General features: G+C 39.8%; 2 protein-coding genes across 3 annotated transcripts; one reads left to right on the forward strand and one right to left on the reverse strand.

Annotated features, from left to right (window-relative positions):
- Positions 1–545: 545 nt before the first annotated feature.
- g3bp2a (G3BP stress granule assembly factor 2a) lies at positions 546–11406 on the reverse strand. The gene is made up of 13 exons (XM_080029727.1): positions 11240–11406; positions 8926–9044; positions 8750–8831; positions 8167–8340; positions 7591–7681; positions 7359–7464; positions 7072–7252; positions 6549–6650; positions 6115–6217; positions 5954–6013; positions 5073–5204; positions 4674–4792; positions 546–3923 (listed from the first exon to the last, which is right to left on the reverse strand). Exons 2-13 carry the CDS (start codon positions 9018–9020, stop codon positions 3645–3647), a joined length of 1524 nt encoding a protein of 507 aa, XP_079885853.1. The 5' UTR covers positions 9021–9044; positions 11240–11406; the 3' UTR covers positions 546–3644.
- A 2338-nt stretch (positions 11407–13744) lies between these two features.
- Positions 13745–24315, forward strand: pkd2 (polycystic kidney disease 2). 2 transcript variants are annotated; one of them, XM_080029636.1, is made up of 15 exons: positions 13745–14676; positions 15288–15401; positions 16699–16832; positions 17168–17418; positions 17864–18088; positions 18678–18906; positions 19129–19299; positions 19890–20071; positions 20159–20279; positions 20652–20750; positions 20895–21016; positions 21132–21249; positions 21636–21799; positions 22461–22608; positions 23400–24315. In XM_080029636.1, the coding sequence occupies exons 1-15, from the start codon at positions 14292–14294 to the stop codon at positions 23601–23603; spliced, it is 2667 nt and encodes an 888-aa protein (XP_079885762.1). In that variant the 5' UTR covers positions 13745–14291; the 3' UTR covers positions 23604–24315. The 2 variants fall into 2 exon arrangements, with proteins under 2 accessions (XP_079885762.1, XP_079885763.1); XM_080029637.1 differs by having other exon boundaries at positions 21639–21799.

The following is a 24315-nucleotide window of genomic DNA, read 5'->3' on the forward strand; positions in this document are numbered from 1 at the left end:
AGGGCATCATGTAGGGCTTGATCTAGTGTGGCGTCTTTGAAAGCTTTTAAACATCTAGGTTTTAGTTTTTTTAGAGATGCAAATGTAGCATAATTAGTTACATATTGCTATTATTTAAAAATGTAACTGAAGAGAAAACCTTTTAAAGGGGAACAATTTAATATCAAACTTCCATTAGTTTGGAAAGATTTGGGAAAGATATTCTGGCTTTCAGTCCTTGGAATGCTGTTTTCGGTTCCACACATCCATCTCTAACCCTCCCACTGCCCTGATAAACACACACATATTTCAAACCAGACACCACAGGTTTATAACTAATGCTTTGTGTTCGAAGTTCAAGGTCTCCAAACCCCAGAGTTGAGCTTTTCCAGAGCCACAGAGGACTGTGGCGTGCCCCTTTAAGCGTGAATACCATAAGGGTAATGCTTGCAACATAGAAATCAGGCTTTAACAAAAACCTTTTAACAGCAACATTTTTTAGATAATATAAAACATAATGATCCCGATAAGTTTCTTTCTAGAACTTGCACACATGACAAACGGTATGAGTGGTGCTGATATCAGTAGTTTATTGTATGTTAAGTCCAACACATTCAAAATAGAAAGGAAAAAAGAACAAAAGAGAGAAGGTAAAAAAATCAAAATAAAAGATTCTCCACCTGCAACAGTTGTGTACTAGCAACAAGTAAAGGGGTAAACACAGTAAAAAAAATTAAATTAAAATAAAGATGGCAGCCAACTGTTTACCACACCTGCTAAAGCCGTTCAAAAAGGACTGGAATGATTCACAATGAGGATCCATATCTACTGCATTTTCAACCACAGGGAAATAAATGTACAGCGTTTATTTATTTATGCTTTTTCCTTGGGGGGGGGGGGGGGGGGGGATCCTTTATAAAGTTTGGGAAGGGAAGGGGAGGGGAAAGGGTTTTTTTAAAACCCCAGTTAAAAATAATTATGTTTAAAAAAAAAATCTCCACCACTGTGAAAACAAAACAAAAACTAATTGGTCTGAAAGGCTAAGCATGATGGCTCTTCTTCTCGGCTCTCTTCTTTGACCATTGCTGTAAAAAATATGATTGCCGTTAAGTGCCCATGTTAAGCAATTACCTGACAAATAAACATTCAGGGGGTTAGAGGCACCCGTAAGAGCTGTCTGGTTTAAAAACACTTGAGAGACTAAATAGCTGCAGTTTGTCTATAATAGGTCAAAGGCTGATATAACAAATCCAAAGTTTCTCTTGAAAACTAATGTCAAACTATTGTTTTGCTACTGTAAATGAGAGCAGCCAATCATTGCTATGGAAAACATTAAAATATGCCGCAGCCTTACACCAAATCTCACTGAAGGGCAAAGGTTATTTTAATCCTGATTTAGATGAGCACTAATATGTTCTTTATTATTATCGAGAATTTTGGAGAGGCTGTGTTCAAACTGACAGATTGTCCCAGAAATGTTTGGGGATAGTGCAATTCCACCTTCCACCAGACAAGGAAGACCTCATTAGTATATTTGTCCAGAAAAAAAATGCTACATCGATTTTGACTTCTCATTTCAGTGCAAGATAACAAAAAAAAAATCAAATCTCCAATTGTCTTGTTTAACTTCCCAACCAAAAATAGTCTTCCCTCCCTACACAGTGGTGAAAAGGAAATACGCAGAAGGAGAGGACTAAATATGGCATTCAGATCAGACTTGCCTTTGAATGGAAATAACATTTTAAAAAATGAATAAAATAAGCACAATGAATAATCAGCATATGAAAATACAAATGCATTAACAGCTAGAAAAAGTGAGCACAATTATTTGCTAGTCTGTAGGCTGGACCCAGTGGCCAGCCCACCCCACACACAGATCATTACAAAATTTGTTTTCTGAGAAAAAACACAGTCCGACAAGTTTTGAGTCCAGGTATTAACCCGAGTGCTGCCGTAATGAATCGTAAAAACTACACAGTCAGACCGACAGAAAGAAAGGACAGTAGATTGTGGGACATTTACTCTTTCCAAAGTTCATTGTAATCACTGTTGTGTAGAGTTTTTATGACATGTTAAACCAAAAAGGACCAAGCTTTTTAACTGTCACCATCTTTAATAATGTACCTTTTCTCTTTTGGGAGGGAGGGAGGGAGGGAGGGAGGAGGGGAGGGGTAGTTCTTCAGATGCAACTCTCAACCATTCAACATCAAACCGAACTCGAGGCACCTATTGTCTCTACAAAACCCAGAACGGACAATACAAAACAATGTACAAAAACTCACAACAGATCATCTTAGGTAGTAGAACAGTATGGAAAAAAAGAAAAAAGAAATATGCACCTGAAAAACTTAAATCTTGTGAATACTGCAAATTTTCTTTTCATTTTTTTAAGTTTAGTATATCTGTTCCCAGAACGAAATAGTTCAGAATGAGCAGCCCCGAACCGCTTTAATAAGACTGGAAAAGGGTGAAATAGAAGGCACCGTCATGCCCTTTATCAAGTCGAGAGAGAGAATTGAAAATATACACAAAAACATACAGTAAACTATGATCTTTGCTGTACATTTATTCTTGTTTTTCTGCGCTTAATGGACAGAAATGGAGGGAAGAGGGGCAGGAAGTCCGTCCTGGCTTTATCGCGGTTTAGCTGGCAAAAAATAAAAAATAAAAATGTAATAAAAATAAGGATACAGAGCGAGCAGCCATCATTACCACCACTCTTCTATTGTTCAAACTTTGTTTATTGTTGTTTATCCTTTGTGTCCCTCCACTCATTTGGTGAAAGTTCAGGGTTGGAGCTTTTTTTTTTATTATTATTTATTTGATTTATAAATGAAGAAAAAAATATAATGTAGATTCACTTGTGTCATCTTGTCCATCCAGCAGTAATTGAAGCGTCGGGTTTTGGGTCAAAAGTGTGAAAAGTACATTGGGCACAGCAGACAGGCTGTGAGCGAGGCCTGCCCCGGGACGTCGTGTCGCTTTGAGACGAAACAAGGTCTCTCCAGCCGTGTGCCGCGCATGGATGTCGATGTCAATGTAATACGACAAAAGTACCCATTAGTGCATATTGTTGAGTGCATTATGCAATTTCTGAAGCAGTGGTCTCTCAAAAGGAAAAAAGTAAAAGGCAAGCTTTTCCCCTGGAACTGCACACATTTTGTTTGCATCTCACTCTCTTCCAACAGTAACGGGCAGAAAACTACCATATAAAATGTGCAATAGAGGGTTTTCGTGAAGCAGCGCCCCAGTTAAGTCAAGGCATATAATCTCTTTTCCAAATGATGGGCTGTATTGTCGTAGTTAAAAGTCTTTATCAGTCCCTCCTAATGTGGCAGATTTCTCCTGGTTGGTTTTCGCCGTTTTTCCACAAATTTACAAATTAGATTGTGAATTCTCGAGATACCTGAAAAGGATTCTCAGCTCACAACTAATAAGCGACATTTTTGCTTATTTTCGTTTTGTCTAGTTCACAAACAAATGGTTGACAGGCTGTGTCACATTCCAAAGCAAAAGAGGGAACAAAAAAAAAACTAAAAAAAACTAAAACAAAAATAAACCAAATATATACGTTTATACATGAAGATTTCTTTTTCGTTAACGAGAACGGTTTGAAGATGAAGAACGCGGTACTACTTCCACACTGCGGGTTGGAGGTGTTCTTCTCAGCGGCGCTGGGTGGTGAAGCGGCCCTCTGCTTGGCCTCCAGAGCCTCGTCCGGAGCCCATGCCAGGTTTGGGGGCCATGCCTCCTCTGGGTGGTGGTCCCCTCCCGTCCCTCTCGCGCATCATCCCGCTGCCCACAATGCCTCCGCGTCCCGGGCCTCGGTCGTTACGACGCATGTCCCGACGGTCGTCTCCTCCACCGCGGGTCTCTCGCTCACGCACCGCCCGCGTCTTCTTCTCCTCCACATTCAGACGCACCTCGCCTCGGAACATGATCGGCTGTGGGAGGAAAACATGGTTACAACCAGAGGAACCAGGGCAAATTATAAAACAGGTCTATTTTTATTTGTTTTACTTAAATCTTTGTTGACACAATTTTGTGACATTTGCAACAACATAGTACACATCTACAAGTAAAATTCTAGATTTATTTCACAACCCACATCATTCACTGCTGGTTTGCACACTTCTTTATTTCAGTTTATCTGTCCCAGAGCCTGTACTCAAGCACCACTGTGTCATGTTGGTCTGACCTCACAACTTGTGTGACCCTCACACAATTTAATCTCTGATGTGTTCAGACCGACTGGCCATTTGAATAAGTGCAAGGAAACGTTCCCACTTTTTTACTTTCAGGAGGTAAAGAGTAGCATAGTGTCAATTTCTACAGTGACAGATTTCCAGTGTGATCAAATCTTGCTTTAAAAACAATATACAAAGCTGCGTAGTGTCTCAGTGTTTGAAGTTTTGACTGCACTTCAAGGTTCAGCAACTTAAAATCAGCTCCTTGTGTTTATTTTTTTGTATTTTAAAATCTCAATCTAAAGTTGGTCTGAACACAACCAAGGACATTTCTTTTTTACAACCGTTTTGTTGCCGACATGACACGGAGAAAACAAACTGTATCCAAGTTATTTAGCAGACAGTGCCTTCGGGTACTTCAAAGTGTTTCTCCCAGAAGTGTGCGTGATCAAACCATCACCAAAGAATGAAAGTGGGTAATGAAATGTTTATACATGCCCCGTCTACCTTGGCCCCCAGGATTTTCTGCACAGGATCAGAGTCGTCAAAGACCACAAATCCAAAGTTGGGCAACTTCCCACCGACGCCCTTGGTGTTAATCCGCAGCTCCACAACATTTCCATAAGCTGCAAGAAAAAGAAAAGAAAATTATGATATATTCACCCTCAGAAAGTAGCTTTTTTTCCTTCTACTGGACATTGAAAATGTATCTGATGTTTTTAAAATCATAGTGTTGTTCATTATTGTTATTTGTCTATTTCGGTTTGACATAATTTCAAACAAGTGATTGTCTGTATTGAATGTCTCGGATCCCAGGAAGACTAGCTCTCACTCCAATGTGTTGCTAATGGGGATCCTAATAAATCAAATCATAAACGTAAAGCGTTAATCTTGATAGAAACATACTCAAGAAGAATTCTCTGAGCTCGCTCTCATCAATGTCATGCGGGAGGTTTCCAACAAAGAGCTGGTGGCTGTCTGGATACCGGACGATCCGCCTGTTGTCCATCTCACCAGATTCAGCGTCGCCCCGTCCACCTGCAGGCCAGAACACATCAGGTAAAACTCAGATCTGCGTCAACATCTGAGACGGTCAAATTCATTCTCGCCAAAAAAGTGAAACTTTTGCAACGTGTCAGGAGTCTCTAACCATGTCTCCATACACAAGTTTTTATGAGAATTCAGTAATATTGAATGAAAAATGCCTTATAGAGACTGTAAAATTTGATTGAATTTCATGACTATAAACACAAAGTTTGTACGTTCAATCTCATCAGATTCTCATAACCGGTAAAAGGCTTATGCAAAAACACTGATGGAAATGTTATTTGCCGCCGTCGTAGTCATGTGGCATTTACGTGCATATACATAGCATTGCTTTGATACTGTCGTTGTCTGATGATAGCTTTACATGTCACTATTAGCTTGCACAGATGCACTATTACAACTTGTGCAATATGAATCATTTCATGGCAGACAGCGCAATCTATTATGGCTAACAAACTTTTGTAATAAGTTAAAATGTCTGAAATGTATTAGATAGACATTTTTTTTTCCACCTAGTAATAGCGACATCATTACGCACAGATTTTTATTCACGTGAAAGCCGCTGGATGGAAACTTATTTTGATAGGCATAATTTTCATGAATGTTTTTAACGAAATTTAGATTGTTAAATTGTCAAGTGGATGGAAACATAGCTACTGACAACAATATTTTCATTGAGAAATCAAAGAATAATCATGCAACAGAATTCTGGAGTAGTTCAGTTAAACTGTCATGTTTACCTTTGTTAACAAAACTCAAGTGTGGTTTCCCCGTTTGTGACTCCGAAGATGCAACACCATCTAATAGTGACAGACATGTCAGGTGTGAGAATAACCCAGTGAAAAGCTTGAAAAGAACAAGTGATGAACCCTCAAACGTAGGAACTGAGTTTTGGCATTACCAGGCCTGGGACCGCGCTGAGTGAAGGCCGGTCTGTCCCGTGTCCGCTGGTCTCTGGGCCGAATAGGAGCCGACTGTGTCTCCGGCTTGGCTTCAACTCTTGGCTGTGTGGGGGAGGATAGACGCAAAAAAATATTTTGTAAACTCCACATCATTTTCAATCCTCACAATGCTCCAGAGAATCGCTTTACTAAATTAAAATTCCACCAATTCATGTCTAGTTTGTTTTGAATGTTCTGCTAAGACTTTTTACAACTTATGAGCTTTGTTTTGGATTGATCAACATCCATGAATGGTCACAACTTTCTAGCCAATTTTGGGCTTCGATAGGAATCAATTTGAATAGTTTCCTTTCAAAGTCTGTCATGTTTTCGTGACCTATTTCCAATTTGCTCTAGCAGTTTATTTATTTGATGTCCATTGGTAGTTGGTTACCTGTGAGCTTGGAGCTTTGACAACATGAGGTGAGATTCCAGAGGTTGTGACTGTGCCGGAAGGAGGAAGGTTTTTACTGGTCACCGAAGCCCACGAGAAAGTCTGTGAGAGGAAACGGTAAAGCAATGTTAGTTATGCAACAATAACCACTCAACACCATACTATAAATTCTGATACATGAATAAATATATCTTTAATTTTATCGTAAACTCTTCCTTGTATCCACGACAAAGCTATTTATTATAATAGCATAGTATCAAGAGTATAGTAGTATAGCTGATTCATCAAAGTATAGAAAGTTTGGATTAGGGTTGGGCAGTATCCAAATTTTTATATATTAAAACCTTCCCCAAATTATAGCCCGGTAGAAGGTTAGATGTAATGTAATGTAGAAATGGGTATTACCAGGAGCCGTCTGTTAATACCCACTTCTACATCATTTGTTTTAGTTTCTGGCCTAACACTACATTTCGACAGGATGAGATTAAACTAATAACGATGAAGTTCCCTTTCTCCGTGGTACCTTGGGAGGCTCCTGTGTGCTTGGTGGGGACTCCACGGGGACGGGTGAAGGTGCTTTCTCCTCCATCTCTTCCTGGACCTTCTCCTCCACTTCAGGCTTTTCCTCCTCTACTTTGGGCTCTGGTTCAGGCTCGGGCTCAGGTTCTGGAGCTGGCTCATCCATGGGCTCCTCCACTCCATTTCTACAGAACAAAAAAATCAGCATTAGAATTTCATGCTGAATTTAAAAAGAAAAAAAATTGTAAAATAAACAAATATTATTGAGGTTAAGAGGAAGTTTTAGCATACGTGACAGGGTGAGGTTCGTAATAGGTGCTGCTGTTGGGGCTTTCTTGAAGTGGCTCAGGGGACGGCTGCCTCTCCTCGGTCTCCTCTTCCACTTCTTCCTCTGACTCTAAGTTGTGAGTAAGAAAATAAACCAATTTTACCATCAGTATTCTCTTATTTAACATTCAAAACATTTAACTAAAAAGTTACAAACTGAACAAAATCTCTATGGAGATATTTGTGAACAACTTACCCTCATCAAGCTCGGCTTCAGAGTCACCAAAAACCTCATCCTCGTAACGGAAGATGTCATTGTGGACGTAGAACTTGTTTGCCACCGAACCCTAAAGAAATTCACACATTTAAAAATCAAAACGCAACAACCACATATTATATTTTGTGTACATTGGTGCAGTTTCAAATTATTTTATTTCTTAGAGTATTTTCATTACAGTAGCTATTATAGCAAATGCAAGCAGCTGTTTTTTTTTTGTTTTTTTTAAGATATTTTTTGGGCATTTTTATGCTTTATTGATAGTGCAGAGAGAGAGGTGAAATGGGGCAGAGAAGGGAGTGACATGCAGAGAACGACCGCGGGCTGGAATCGAATCCGGGTCTGCTGCTGGGCCCGGCCCGGGAGGGGGACGCCTTACCGACTGAGCTAAAGGCGCCCCACAACCAGCTCTGTTTGAGCAAAACAACAACTAACTAACTGACTGACTGACTTTTCAATTTACAGTTAATAAATGCCAGAAATAAATATTTTTTGTTGTTGTTATTACTCAACATTGATAGCTGTTAATGGTACCGAAGGCTAAAAGGTCCTCACCTCTGGAGCCAGCACAAACGTCTGCATGAACTTCCTCATGGGCTGGCCGTTGTTTGACAGTTCCCCGAGGACCTGAACCACGACTCCGTCACTCAGTGTGGCGTGAGCGTCCACGTGTCTGATCTTTGTGTGGCATTCACTGAACTGCAGGGACATGACCTTCTTGTGGATTTCCTAAGAGATTCAGAGGAAAGTGGATCAACAAAAGTCATTAAACAGAAAAGGAGGGAACAAATTGGTCCAAATAAACATGATCTTATGATTAAAAAGATGTTTCCTGTTCCTCTTAGCCAATTTTTGTGGCAATTAATTGATTTGGACCACAAAACGTACAGGTTATAGATAACCCACTTTTTCAAATCCCAAAACAAAACAGCTCATAAAACTTTCTCAAATAAGCACACTGGTACTAGGGTTATATAATCTTATTGCATTTACAAAAGGTTATTATCATGTCAGCAATCACACTATGTTGAAATTAATTTTAATTAATACTTGATCACCAAAGTAAATAACATGGTACTAAACATCTAGTACACAGTATTTCCAATGGAAAGCTTCACAATTGGTCCGTAGCTCTTACCGCTTGACCACATACCGCTTCCGCCAGCTTCCCACTCGGGTCGAGTCCTCCATGAACATAGGAAGAATTCCTCCCATAAAACCTAAATGGCACAACAACAGGACAGTTAAAAGGCGTATCACCAACATCTGCAGATTTTAGTGTCCAGTACCACCACTTCACATTTCAGTTATTACCTGTGCAGGAAATCTGGCGCCTTGTTTAAGAGTGTGTAATACTGCCTCACAAATTCCCGCCCTACAAGCAGGGGACTTGGCTTCTCCATCACCATTTCTTTGGTAAACAATATTAAGTGCTGAAACAGAAGATACATAGATGTAATTGTAGAAATGTTGCATACAAGTAGGAGTTAACACACATACTGTATATACACAAACACTGCCATCTTAGTTATGTTTGTTTAAGGTGTTCTACAGGTAATGATTAAACTTTATGGTCATTTTGGAGGCTCTAGTTTCTAGTTCTATGGAACTGTGAATTTAATGCATTACTCCGTGTAACCACAGCCTGGAAGTTAAAACAACTTTTCCAAAACAGTTCACAAGACATTTTAACATTCATCAAGGTTGGATTAGTTGCCTAGCTGCATTACTTTACCACTAAATGAACTGTTTGAGGTCATACAACTTTGAGGAAGCCCGTTTAAGTACATGAACGTGACGTATACTGTGGCTCAGGTAATCGACCTATATGCATTTGAGCGGCAAGTAGCCTACAGGAAGTACAGATTGAACTAACTAAGACGTTTCACTTTCTTTGTCTCGTTTTGAGCAACGATCAATCTCTGACCCATATTATTCATACGATAGGTACTAGACAGCGGAGTGTTTAGCTAGCTAGCTAACACACACAAGCTAACACACAACTGCGCCATCGAGTCAATCGCATGAGACAAAGAGACAAACCGGCTGTACATAGAAAGGGAAAAGACTGGTGAAGGCGTTCAAGTTAGGCAGCGGAGAAAAAAAAAACACAACTTTACCACAAATGAATCGCTCTGATGAAAACCACATACACGTGTTAGTGTCACACACATCTGTACATCGCTTTGTAGATAACTGGCCTTACTGTACGAGTGTTTGATTTAGGCCTTTCATGTCTATGCTAACAACATTGCCATTTCTCTCATGTTCATTAGCAAACATAACGTGACAGATTGACGATTTGCCTTATTTGTGCCTATTGTATACATTTCACCGGCTCTCTTCGCACACACTGTTAGCCGAGTCAAAGTTATTTAGCCCGTAATAACCTCAAGGAGTGTCAATTTGTAGACTACTACTACTTTCGCTGTCATAAATGGCTAACGTTAGCCCGGTGTAGCCTTCAAGGGGAAACCATCAGACATCTAAGTGATTTTGGAGGCAAATCATTATTTTAAAACGATATAATCATGTTTGTCAGGTCGATCCATGATGATAAGGAATCTGAAGTCTACAGTGTTTGAAATAATGTACAAGATGTCCTTGATTAGGATGTCACCAATTCTTCCTGGGTGTGTTTTTAAGCACAGGGTTTCTGATAGTTTTACAGAAATACATTTTTTAAATACAGGAATAATTAATTTTGGATGTTAATTTCACTTGATCAATTAAAGCACGTGCTGATGAAAATAAATAAACGCATGTCTATTAGTACCAGTAGTGAATCCCTTATTATTGCATCCTAGCTCCTTATTAGGCTAGTAAGTGTATGAAAATCACACTGTAGAGCCAAAACGACAAACATCTCCATATATTAAGGCCCAATGTTCAAGCATTATTCGGCACATGTGTGAATTTAATAAACGTTGCGTTTAATTCTTGGCAGTGAGGCAGAAATCAGCGTAACACCTGCAAACAGGGAAGCAACGACATGGCTAGTTAGCTTAGCTTAATGCTAACTTGTGGCGTAGTCGTTTTTTTTCTCCAGCCGGCGGTCAATTTTTCAACGTGCGGAGGGAACACGTTTCAAACGGGTGTTTCGGTCAACACGGCAAATAAAAACAGCTGTCAATGTGTTCTTTTGCTGTACTTTAACACAAATAAGTCGCTTGCCGACTGAAAGAGGAGAAAGCACCGAGCCGACATCACGTTGAGCCGTTGTAGTGCACCGATAAAGTGTCCATGTTATCCCAACGAGGCTCTCTCCAACATCGGCCATTAATGTATAATATTACGATCCCTATAAAAGCATATTCAATATACAGCCAACTCAAACTTTACCTTATTTTCCCCCCTAACTTACAACGACGTTATCAATGAAAGTTGAGTGCTAAGCTAGCTCAAAGAAAACAAAGAAAGGCTCATTTCACACATTTAGTTCAACGTATTATTCTTGAACTAGTTGAGCTGAGTGGCCTTTTTTTATTTTTTACAGTAGCGACACACCCAGTTTGTAACTTAAAATGACAACCGCCTGTCAAAGGAGTTAGTCGCGGTTTTAACCAGACAATGCAGCTAAAGTATTAGCTGGTACGGTAAACGTTAGCTTGGAGGATGGCTAACTTACCTTATGAAAGACCTATCTATGTAGACAGAATTAATCGGAATAAATAACTGCAAGTAACCGGATGTAAACTGGTCTGAAATAGCGAGTATCTCAGGTGTATATGTAATATTTCCCACGCTCTACTTGCTAACAGTTTATGAACTCTGCTGTACCAGAGATTGAAGATTTAAAGTGATAGGTTCTATTTATTGTTTTACCCCTGCAATCTGGGGCAGGGAACCCCCATCACAAAGATTCAGCCAATCGCCTGTTTACACTAGGCCACATAAATTATGACGCGGGACATATAGCCCCGCCCACCAACTTTCTACTAATGCTGCTGCTGTCCCAAAAAAACAGTCTGACACTTGACTGTAGTAGTGGGCTTACTTCTGACAAGTTTCAGTTTTCAAGTCCTATCTGTCAAATGTACAAATGTATAATTAATAAGGCCAACACCTGTGTGTGTTTATTTGTGTACATTAGTATGAGCATTATTTCATGCCCATCAAAACACGTCAATAGGATCGATATAGGGAGGCTGCTTTGCAGTCTTATAGATGAATTATGATAAATAATGCCAACTGTATTAATAAAAACAACCAAACAAGTTGTATAGCACATTCAGCAGGCACATTTCTCGAATAATAATGTGAAACTTCCCACACTCCTAGCTGTGAAGCCTGCTGCCTCTTTGCATTGTTTGATATGAACCAAATGTTGTGTCACATGAAATAGCTTTGATACAAATATTCATAAATGTAACAATGCTGATACATTTTTCATGTTGTTGTAGGCTTGTCACTGATGGTGTGGTCCAGCATTTGAACAGCAAAGTGTGGTAATTGAGCGCCACCAAGTGGTCAAACAAGCTTTGTGTCAAATTCAGGGTATAGAGCAGATTACTACACTCTATCATTTGGGTAACAGAAAAAGGTATCCAATCAAATAAAATTATTTATTTTAAAAACACACAACAAAAACATATAAAAGTGTATCTATTTGGGTTGCAATGATACAAATCAAAAGTAAAATATGCAAATAGACATTTTAAAGGGACATTGTGTAACATTTTAAGTAATTTATTAGCTAAAATCAATATCCTCATTCATAAATATGTCTTCATTGGTATACAATCACCTCTGCCAATAATCTGAATTATCCTCCTGAGAGGAGAATTACAAATATTAATATTACATTTTCTACATTGAGAGGGTAAGTCTTATGGAGGAATCCATGTTTTTGAAATGTCATCAGGTGCATTGTTTAAAATTTAGAATTGTTCTTGTCCTTGAAGGCCACTGTAGCTTCTGTTATTATTCAAAAGGGGTGGGGTTACCCAGGGAGCGTTGCATTCCAGAACTTTCTAGAGCTTTCTTGATGATGTCATATTAAACAGTGCCCCTTTAAATGTACTGTATGTTCTTTATGAAGTTGGGCATTTTACGTATTGACATTATCAGTACTTTGGACATCAGGTAGTAACCCTCCCCCAGTTCCCTTTTCCATTAAAAAAAACAGCACTTCTTCACATGTAACATAGGCTATAGGCCTAACACTATAGGCCTACCTTTCGGCAACACTATGTCACTATGACCAAATCTGTTACATTCAGTGCCATGATAAGTACTCAGGTCTTTTATCCAAAGTGTCGTAATACAACAGTGTAGAAACACTGTAAAAAAAAATACCTAAATAACTAAGATAAAAGTAGGCCTACTTTGGCTATCATAGGGCCTACACATCTTTTATGTTGCAGCTGCGGTAAAGGTGATGGTATTTTTAACTAGGCCTACTTATGTATTACCTGGGTGCTTAATTCATAGAAATATATTACAATTCAGTATGATTAGGCTATATATATGCCTAACTTTTATTAGGCTATCTGACTCTAAAAAGAAGCGAAAGATGTGAAATTAAATGTAGCCTATATGGTATTAAATGCGAGGCCTCAGAACTTTTGTTGCAATGGGATAAACTGCCTATAATAAGTCTATGCCCATGCTATTACTTGATATGTAGTAGCAGACGCAGTACAGTAGCTAGTTTTCATATTTAGCTTCCTTACAGACAGCTCACTTTCTGGTTTTGCATCTTGAGGACAATGAGCTCATCTTAGCCAAGTGCCTTGTTGTCATAGAAACCGGCGCTGACCCAAACATACAGTGATTACGTAACGCAGTAGGCCTATTTAACATTTCAAGCAAATAAAAGACTTGGTAAATGGTAAAAAAATATATACATATATTTTAAAATATGTATCTAAGAAAAATAATACTTTGTGGAATATCTGTCACTTCCAAAGCAGTTACATTACACCTCTTACAAAATATAGTTTAAAACAGTTACAAAGTTGTATTAAACAATAAAATACATTTATTACAAGTAGACCCAAGGGATATTTTTATTTACAAAATAAAAATAATTTTCCACAGAGTTTTCCATCCTTTACTGCGACGCCATGACTTCTTCTAATGTAATCCGAGTCCTGGACAAATCAGAAGGAGTTTTTTGGGGGAACAGTCGAAGAACAAGATGGCTGTCATAGGGCAAGAAAAGTACCTTTCTAGTTTTTGCGTAAACACAGCATTTTAAATGCACTCGTCTTTAGCGTATTAGGTAACGACTTTTGTTTTTATAACGGGTTATGTAACAACTTTAAAACTATTTTTTAAAGGCATCGCTTTGCAACGGACATCGGTTTTTTCTTCCAGACGGAAATAAATCTTGCTTGATGTTTTGGCAAGGAAAAGTTTCTTAACGGGTTAGTGAGAGTGAAAGCTGCTAACGCTGGCTTTAAAGATTAGGAAGGTGTTATTTTGATGTCAATGTTGTGACTTTTGCATACTTTCACGTATTTTGTTTATTTAGTCAAAGTTAGTTGTGTACATTTTTTTGCTTTGGTTTGCAGGCGTTTGACTGTTCATCATCTCTGAGCAGTTACAACGCCCTTATAAACATTTACTTATTTAGGTTTTAGTGGCGTGAAGTTTGACTTTTTCAGATGCCTAGCAACGGATAAAAAAATAAATAAAAGCCAGCAAGAAGGGAACATAGCTAAACTGCCTGGACCATGAGTTCATCCCGAGTGAGACCGCAGCAGCAGCCAGAGTCAAGCGACGGCATAGAGATGGAGAACATCCAGCACCAGGACCTGGGTCTCGGAGGGGTCATCGGCACCCCGTCCCCTCCGTCCAGACAGGCGTGGAGCCGGGACAACCCAGGGTTCGAGCCCGAGGATGAGATCATGGAAGCGGACTGGCCTCACGCGAGCCCGGGGCGGAGGTCTGTGTCCACGGCCTCCAGCAGCAGCTGCAGCAGCGGCCTGGGCAGCTACACCGCCACCAGCACACACATCCCCCGAGGAGGACTGTACCCCACACCGACCCGGGATGGACAGCAACAGGACAGGCACGAGCACAACGGCTGTATGAAGCAGATACTACACAAGATCAGAGGCGAGTCACTCTCTTTCATGCTTATTTATTTATTCATAACTTGTAGGCATGGCAGGAAGTCTAGGAATAGTTTATTGATTCTCTACAGACCTGTAGCATCACATGCTTTTTGACATGTAGCCCTACATTTAGGATGTTGTGTGTGTGATTGCGGATGAGATAAACTGCAAATGAAATGCCCTTCTTGGGATCAATACAGTTGTCTAATTGAATCGAATCACCATAGTGTAAAAAATAATTGATAACTAGGCTGTTAAGATGATTAAGTTTGTTTCACAGAATAGTAAACCATATGTCAGATTTGTTTTCAGTTTTGTCACTGATTCACTGATTTAAAGTAGTTTTTCCTATTGCACAGGTCAAAATATATAGAGGAACTCTCCAGATTAAAATAAATAGATGACCAACTATAACATCAAACCAAATGAAGAACTCATGTAGCAAAGATGTTAAATGGACAACAGTGATACTATAATAATAATAACTTTATGTCTAAAGCTCTTTTTGAAAATCCAATATACAAAGTGCTTTACAAGTCAGCGGAAATAAAAACAAAACAGACAGTCATAAGTCCTCTCTTTATAAAATGAATAACTGTTTGTGTTCTGCAGTTCTTTGGGGCACTGAGCTGATGGAGGACAGTGACAGCAGTCGAGAAAAGTACCTCAGGAACGTACTGAGGGAGATGGTCACATACGTCGCTTTTCTCATCACTATTTGTATCTGTAAGTAAACACTCAAAAATGCTGTAAAATGACATAAGAGTCTTGCACAAGGTTGGACGGGGTTCCCTTCAGTAATCACTCATCTGCCAAGTCAGCTTTCATCTAAACTGAAAAGGAATGTTTTGATGTTCGTGACTGGACTGGACTACCTTGTTGGTTACTAACATCTGGGAAGAGGGCAAGTGAAGCGTCAACATGTGCTACAAGGCCCCATTTTAAACTGTGTCTCAATCCCATTCTACGGTACACTACATCTGATCAAGTGTTTGGAGTATGTAGATTTTTCAAACAGGAAATATGGCAGCATTTGGTATTCTCAAAACAGTTAGTATAGTAGGTACACTACAGTAAATGAGCTTTATTTTTGAGTATGCTGTAGATTTACACTATTGGGGAGCAAAGAAATGTAATAAATGAACAAAATAATGGTGGTATGACAGCTCCCATAAGTAGTAAGTAATTGTTGTGTGAACAAACAGTAGATCTTGATGATGGTACATTGTATTTTGACATAATTTTGGTGACATATAATAAAGTAAACGCTTTGTGCCCTTCACTGAGCTGAAGTGACGATTGATCCAAGAAAGTCCTTAAATGTGGCACCAAATACGCGTGCCTGGGCTCTTCTCTTGTAGCTGAAGAGTTATTTTCCATGCTCTCTGTGTGCACTCCATGATTTCAGCAGCTGAAATTCAATGTCCGACAGATGCCAACAGGCTTGAATTCCAACAACAGTGCAAATTTGAGGGGCCGTGTTTTGAGATGATATAAACTAAAAGATTAAAACCCCTTAGCTGAGATGTGTGTGATTACAAACATAATTGTAAAGTTTCTCTACCGTCTGCCTTGCTGCAATGAAAAATGCCAAACTGTGGTTTAGGGCGGATCAGGAAATGACTTGCTGTCAGAGCGGATTAAGGCCTTTAGTGCCAGGCAGAGAGAGCTGGACTATTAACAGCAGTTTCCAGAGGGACTCCCTGATGAATTCTGAATGCCACAAGGAAGACTGGTGTATAGGTTTTAACTAAATTAATTTAAACCTTATTTTGAGTTAATTTTTTTTTTTTTTGCAGGATCGTACTAGATGTAAACAACAATTTTATGTACACAAAAAGCATTGACTTGTTAATTCTCCTATTTGTAATTCTGCATTTTAACAGGGTATTCTTATGTATTTTTTTAGCCTTTATTTTTCCAGATAAAACATTAAGAACAGTTTCTTATTTACAATATTGATTGATTATAGTTGGTGCTAATTGTAATATTAACTTATGTTGTATTGTGATTTGCTCTGCAGTGACCTATGGGATGGTGAGTGCCAACATGTACTACTACACCAAAGTCATGTCCCAGCTTTTCCTGGACACACCGCTGTCTGCCGGGGACCCGTCCACCTTTAGAAGCCTCTCAACCATGGAAGACTTCTGGAAGGTAAGATTCAACTCATTATTTTTTTGTGAAATATTTTGTGAGGCTAAGGGTAAAATGTCTTTAAAATTTAACTGTGAACTGTTTTTAAAAATAAATTATTGTGGGTTACGTTGGTTAAATGCCAGACGTAAAATAAATAGTTAGATGCTTTGGGAAATACTCTTTGCTTTTTGGATTTTGAACTCCATCCGGGAAAAAGTTAAGGAATCACGGAGGGGTTTTTAAGGTCATCAAATATGAGTAGACATAAAAATAAGAAATAAATAACTTTTTAAAATCACAGTCTGAAGGCCTCTGTCTGTGTCACACACATCCTAACTGTTGTAAACACATAGTTCACGGAGGGCCCTTTCCTCAACGGCATGTACTGGGAGGTTTGGTACAACAACAAGAGCCTTCCGGAGAACCACAGCCTCATCTACTACGAGAACCTTCTGCTCGGGGTGCCACGGTTACGCCAGCTCAAGGTCCGCAACGAGTCATGCTCCGTTCACGAAGACCTGAGAGACGAGATACAGGACTGCTTCAACATGTATACCCCTAGCAACGAGGACAACGCTGCCTTTGGCCCCAAGAATGGCACTGCGTAAGTACATGTATTGCATCAAAATAAGGCCATTAAAAGGTGCACTATGCAGTTTCAGGGGAGGGGGATTTGTTTACATTTGCAGATCCTGCAGTCAGTTTACTAAAACATATTTACGCTTCATGTAATTATTAGTATTGATTGATTCTAGCATCATAAATAAAAAATAGATTTTTTTGTGGACACCTGGAACTAAAGGTAAGACTGGAATCTGTTTGTAAACCAAGCTGTGGGCCCTAGGTGCTGTAAACAAGAACAGTGAAACAATTCATTTTCACGCAGCAAATAGTATTTCAAGGATCCAATTTCCCTGGATCCAGTACCCTGTGTTCATTACATGTTGAAATCAGCACATCAGTTATGTTACGAAACAACTTCTGTACCATCAGTCTTAAAGGGGGGACTGCAGCTGTAACAAAGGTCTTTTCTTTGCGTTGTCTCTTAGGTGGGCGTATACCACTGAGAGCGAGATGAATGGGAGCAGTTATTGGGGCCAGGTTTCTACTTATGGAGGTGGAGGGTACTACCAGGACCTGTCCCGTACCAAAGAGGAGTCAGCGGCCCAACTGAAGTTCCTCAAAGACCACCTGTGGCTGGACAGAGGCACCAGGGCCGTGTTTCTAGACTTCTCTGTGTACAATGGGAACATCAACCTCTTCTGTATCGCCAGGTGAGAATAATGAGTTACACCACGTCCATTAACCATTTAATCTACGCCTGTGATGATAGAGTATTTCTAGGTTTCCGCATTTTTAAACTTTGGGAGTGGAAACCATGTATACATTACACTAAACAAGAAAAAGGGCACCGCAAAAGGCAGGTTCAACACATTTGAAGTCGAACACATGCAACACATGTTGAACAAAATTTAGGGGGATTCTGAGGACTTCTTCACATTGCCGTTTCTGATAGACTAACTATAATTTATTTTATTCATTCAACCTTTATTAAATCTCGAGGATCATTGTTGAGAGCAAGCTTTCATTTGCAATGATGTAAAGAAAATACATCACACAATTGAAAAGAAAAGTTCAACAACAAGTGTAAATACAAACAATATGACCAGTTAAAACATCAAAAAATAAATAATGATATTGTAATTAACATACGAAAAAGAGAAAAGGTACAAATCCCCATTATAGAGAAATCAGAAGCAGGGAATGTTTGACGCTTTTGCTCAATAACCGATCAAGATTCTAGCATGGCATCTACCATTTTATGAACACTATAATTTTCCACCATTTGATTCATGTCTTCAGGTTGTTGGTGGAGTTCCCTGCCACCGGTGGAGTGGTGACGTCCTGGCAGTTCCAGACGGTGCGTTTGATCCGCTACGTGTCGAGCTGGGACTACTTTGTGGCCGTGTGTGAAGTGGCTTTCTGCCTGTTCGTCCTCTACTACGTGGTGGAGGAGACACTGGAGATACGCATCCACCGACTGCATTACTTCAAGAGCCTGTGGAACTGTCTGGATGTTCTCATGGTCGTGGTGTGTGTCATATTACTTATTACATGCAGGACTAAGAATTCCTGCTTATTCTGGCATGTTTACGTCTTTTATTTTTGATACTGATGTCAATTAACATGCCCTGTCCTCTATCAAATAAACAAATAGATATATTCGGGAGATATTATGGATCATCTAAATAGTAATTTAAACAAGAGTAAATTAGCTTTTTTTGTTTTCTTTCTCTGCCCTTTTTTTCTTCAGTTGAGCGTTGTTGCTATTATCATGAACATCACCCGTACTGCCATGGTGGGCAGCTTTCTCAAAGGCCTGTTGGAGAACCACACAGCTCACCCCAGCTTCGAGCGTCTGGCCAACCTGCAGATCCATTTCAACAATGTGGCCGCAGCCATCGTCTTCTTCGCCTGGATCAAGGTACAGTATAACTCGTTTGCCTTGTTTGTTTTCACCTAGCAGTACAGTTTGGTTTGGTAGTGTGTACGGTTTGGTATGTAACAGTAAACATAGATCGGGCTTACGTTTGCCGACTGTAGTCTTACTTGGTAGGCACGCTATATGCCGCATTGCGACTCTACCATCGTGACATCATAGCAGCGGGACACAGTCTAAATCCAATGAAGAAGAAAACGCGATACAGTAAACATAGAGCTGCGCTCCTCCATTTTTCTCTAAACACAAAATGATTCACTCATGCCGAGTAGAATACACGGGGGTTCGTCTCTTGCACATAAATGATGGTTCTGTTGACCAATCAATAGACTGCAGTGTGTAGTTCCACCCCTTTGAGAGGGCTTGGAACCCCAACGAAAGGGTGACCAAAATAGGTATGGCACAGTCCGCTAATTTTGGTACCCTTCCCCAACTTTTGACCGTGAAAAAGCAAATTATTGCATACCGTACCATACTGAACTGAACTGTACCACTCTGTGTAAACAAAGCTTTTTTTCTCTATGTTTCAAAATCTCTCCAAACCCTAACCACTAACTCTCTCCCAACCCTCTCAGCTTTTTAAGTACATCAACTTCAATAAGACGATGAGTCAGCTGTCGGGCACGATGTCTCGCTGTGCCAAGGACCTGGTGGGTTTCGCCATCATGTTTTTCATCATCTTCCTGGCGTACGCGCAGCTGGCGTACCTGGTGTTTGGAACCCAAGTTGACGACTTCAGCACTTTCCAAGCCAGCATGTGAGGCCAATTCGAAGTATAGTCCACAAATACCTCAGACAACTAAGGTTTGAAAAATGTTGAATTGTTTTTTTTCTGTGTGTGTAGCTTTACCCAGTTCCGTATCATCCTGGGAGACTTTGAGTTCTCGCAGATCGAGGAGGCCAATCCAGTGCTGGGACCGATCTACTTTATGACCTTCGTCTTCTTCATTTTCTTCATTCTCATGGTGAGTCCGGCCGTCACACCTGTGAAAGTGTCGGACAAAGTACGTTTGTTAACATTGTTGACTGGACCACAGTGCGAGCCCTATAAATGGGACTGTTTGAGTGATAACATTTCACAAAACAAGCCCTTTCAATATGGATCCTATTTTTATTTAATTTTTTTTTATAATTTTGACATACACACTGCATTAAGAATGTACATCTAGCTTAATACTTCACTACTACACAGTAATATTAACATTTACACTACAAACCCAATTGCGGTCTAGCCATATACTTTCTTGGTATTCACCTACTCTAGTCCTATTTACTCTCTATAAGCCCCACACAAACAAAATAATACATCTCACCTCATTCTTTTTCTTTCCATACAGAACATGTTCCTGGCCATCATCAACGACACATACTCCGAGGTGAAGGCCGACATGTCTCAGCAGAGGACCGAGATGGAAATGACGGACCTCATTAAAAAGGTACGGAGCTACAGGTGGCAGATTTGGTTTGGTCACTTATTCGATTGCAGATTGTCCAAGAGCAAATGTTCTAGGTTTGTGTCAATGACAAGCAATATAGTTGTAATGTAAATGTAATGTTAAGTATTGTTCTGACCCTCTTAGGGTTGTAACAAAGCTTTGATGAAGCTGAGACTGAAGAAGACGGCAGTAGACGACATCTCCGACAGTTTGCGTCAGGCCGGGGGCAAACTGAACATTGATGAACTCCGACAGGATCTTAAAGGGTGAACCAAACCTCACAGCATGCCAGAAGCTATTGACTATTATGAAATTATTATTTACATGTCTGTGTTTTGGTTTCTAAATGTCCTAATTTGTGTTGGATTGTCTTTTCCCCAGAAAGGGCCACACAGACGCAGAGATTCAGGCCATCTTCGCCAAGTACGATCACGATGGAGACCAGGAGCTGACGGAGACCGAACACCAGCAGATGAGAGACGACCTGGAGAAAGAGAGAGTGAGTGACAATGCAGAGGGCTTTACCCTTTTTTAAAGTTTTTTTATAACTTGCAATTTTTTATTTTTCGGTATAGAAATCCATACAACATAACATACAGAATCTAGTCAGTTTTTATTTTTTAAATACATTTACTTTTTAACCTTTTATTTTGGTGATTATACAAAAGTTCACACATATTTAAGTCAAATAGACAACTACAATACTTATAAGAACAATAACCCCTCCCTCTTCACTCTACTTTAAGATTAAATTTTTCTTTTCAAAATAAAAGTGGAACATTATCTGAATGTGTGAAAGCGGCATCACCTGCATGTGTGTGTGTGCTCGCGTAAACTCCACCACGACAGCTGCAGATGTTCAGTGTGTGTCTGCTGGTCTGCTAGGAGGACTTGGATCTGGAACGTAATTCGCTGACTCGACCCAGCAGTGGGCGGAGTTTCCCTCGCACACAGGAAGACTCGGAGGAAGACGATGACGAGGACAGCGGCCATAGCTCCCGTCGCCGCGGCAGCAGCTCAGGGGGCGTGTCCTACGAAGAGTTTCAAGTGTAAGGAGATTTTAAGATTATTATTCTGTTACTCACTTGCTAATCTGTGAGTGAAAGTTGTACTAATAAGTGATTAATAATAAAACAAGTTGCCTTACCAAACAATACTAGATTTTTAAGGCTGATACCAATATTAATTAAGTTAATATCTTTTCTTTATTTACCAAGATAAACACATTTTTGAAAATAAATCCCACATGAGAAAGGAGAAAGGAGTTCTTTTTTTTTTAAAGATATTTTTTTGGCATTTTTATGCTTTATTGATAGTGTAGAGACAGAGTTGAAATGGGGCAGAGAGGGGAGTGACATGCAGAGAACGACCGCGGGCTGGAATCGAACCCGGGTCCACTGCTGGCCGAGGCCCATGGGGGGGACGCCCTACCAACTGAGCTAAGGGCGCCCCTAAAGGAGTGCTTTTTGATAGAAAAACTATGTTATGGAGATCATTTTATTTTTCTCAATTTCCCAATTTCCTGTGTATTACTGGCTGAGATATATACAGTAAATCTTTGATCAGCTGCTATTGCTACATTATGTTGACATGCCAATTAATCAGCTGGTTTATTCTACTACGGTCAGATAACATACTAATCTGACAGTAGTGTTATAATACATTTACCATGTGATGAACCTAAGGCCCTTCTGTCCCTCTGTGTCTCAGGCTGGTGCGGCGTGTGGACAGGATGGAACATTCCATCGGCAGCATCGTGTCAAAGATCGACGCGGTGATCGTGAAGCTGGAAACCATGGAGAGAGCCAAGCTGAAGAGGAGGGACGTGCTGGGACGACTGCTGGACGGAGTCATGGAGGTCAGGGCCAGGGCAGGAACAGCTGTTTACACCCATTACTATCATTATTATCAATGGATCATATGACCTGTTTGTATGCTGCTAAAGTCACAAACACACAGATGATTATCAATGGACAATGCAGTTTCCTGATGAACACCAAATAACAGACAGACAAAGTTAGCAACTAACTGGTAAACCTGGTGAAACATTTTGCACATATTTAGAATAAATGATACATTTTCAAATAAATTGAATAGTGTTGCTACGATTCTACTGGAAGTGTTAATAGGAAACTGATATGATATGATTATGACAATGTTGCCAACAAAGATTTTAGCGATAGGGAAAATATCACTGTGAAAGCAGAGCAGTGGAATGAAGTGAAAGAAAATGTGTGGATCGTTCTATTCAAATTACAGTCTTACTGAAACTGATACATAAATGACCCAGTTTCCAGCGCTGCTCATTTGACTATTTGTGAAATTGAGACACATTCGTGGTGTAAGGAAAAGCTTTGCTTTCAGGAAGGAGCTTCTTCAATCATTAATACGATAAATATTAATAAGCCATTCTTCCATAATAAGATCGGGGTGAAATAGGAATACTGTCCTACTGTATGAACAGCAGATTTAGTTACAACAATGCGTGCTATCAGTATTTCTGGCCAGCACTCCCTTGAAGAAGAGGTTTTAAATCGTAATGGGAATATTCCTGGTTAAATAAAGGTTAATAAATAAAAAATATCAGTTATTTTGTTTCTTTTTTACATGAATGAATTTAAACAAGTGAACCTGTTATTATCTTGTCAGGACGAGCGTCTTGGCCGGGACAGTGACGCGCACCGGGAGCAGACGGAGCGGTTAGTGAGAGAGGAGCTGGAGCGCTGGGAGTCTGATGATGTGATGTCACAGGTCAGCCACCCCCAGCCGGCCACGCCCCTCGGCCCGCGGCCCCGAGCCCCCTCCGCCCTGTCCGCTGACGGGCAAGACGCCAACGGGAGCGGACATGTGTGATGGAAAAAAAAGCTCCACTCTGGCAAGAATATCTGCATTGAGAATTCCCCCGGCAGTGGTACAAGATACTGTGTATTTTTGGCAGGATATATTATTAATTAATGAAGCTGTTTAGAAATTCTTTTGATGTTTTACAAAAGGAGGTGACTAAATCAAACATGCTTCACCTCAAATACTCAAATGCACTGAAAGTGAGTGAGGTACGGCTCTAAGCTGAGCAAAGCTATAATGAAGAGATTGAGGAATAATGAAGGATTTACAGGACAGTATTAAATCACAGTATTGGATATTATACACCAGCCTGCAAGCATACTCTGTTGTACGATTTTTACTATAACGTGAGAAAAGCTCACTTGCTTTTGATTTTGATATCCACACCTCAGCATTTACACAAATACCAAAAAAGGCGTTTTTTCTATGACTTTTAATTTTGCTGATTATTCTTTCATCGTTTTAATACTGCGTAGGTACAAGTGTGGCACGTTCTGTCATATTTTACTCATCCTATGTACTTCAATGAAGCTTCAAATTAAATAGCTCTTTATCATGTTATGCTACACATTGTAACTTAAAACAAACTTCGATTCGGAGTGCATCTAGTGTTCATGGGAAACCCATGCATTTATTATTGTTTTTTCTCCTGTGTCTTTTTATTTTTTTACAATCTTATTTCTTTTTTTAATCTGTTATGCCAAATAAAGTGTTTTCAAAA

This window comes from Ammodytes marinus (assembly GCF_949987685.1).
Source record: "Ammodytes marinus genome assembly, chromosome: 6".
Taxonomy (NCBI): domain Eukaryota; kingdom Metazoa; phylum Chordata; class Actinopteri; order Uranoscopiformes; family Ammodytidae; genus Ammodytes; species Ammodytes marinus.

What these genes read in the sequence shown, in the direction of transcription:
- g3bp2a (XM_080029727.1), bottom strand. Translation starts at nt 9,020, where the DNA reads ATGGTGATGGAGAAGCCAAGTCCCCTGCTTGTAGGGCGGGAATTTGTG. An exon ending in AAGCGGTATGTGGTCAAGCG is followed by an intron (nt 8,341 to 8,749) that starts GTAAGAGCTACG and finishes TGAATCTCTTAG; the next exon opens with GAAATCCACAAGAAGGTCAT. An exon ending in CGTTTGTGCTGGCTCCAGAG is followed by an intron (nt 7,682 to 8,166) that starts GTGAGGACCTTT and finishes GAATTTCTTTAG; the next exon opens with GGTTCGGTGGCAAACAAGTT.
- pkd2 (XM_080029636.1), top strand. Translation starts at nt 14,292, where the DNA reads ATGAGTTCATCCCGAGTGAGACCGCAGCAGCAGCCAGAGTCAAGCGAC. An exon ending in GATACTACACAAGATCAGAG is followed by an intron (nt 14,677 to 15,287) that starts GCGAGTCACTCT and finishes TGTGTTCTGCAG; the next exon opens with TTCTTTGGGGCACTGAGCTG. An exon ending in TGCTGGACGGAGTCATGGAG is followed by an intron (nt 22,609 to 23,399) that starts GTCAGGGCCAGG and finishes TTATCTTGTCAG; the next exon opens with GACGAGCGTCTTGGCCGGGA.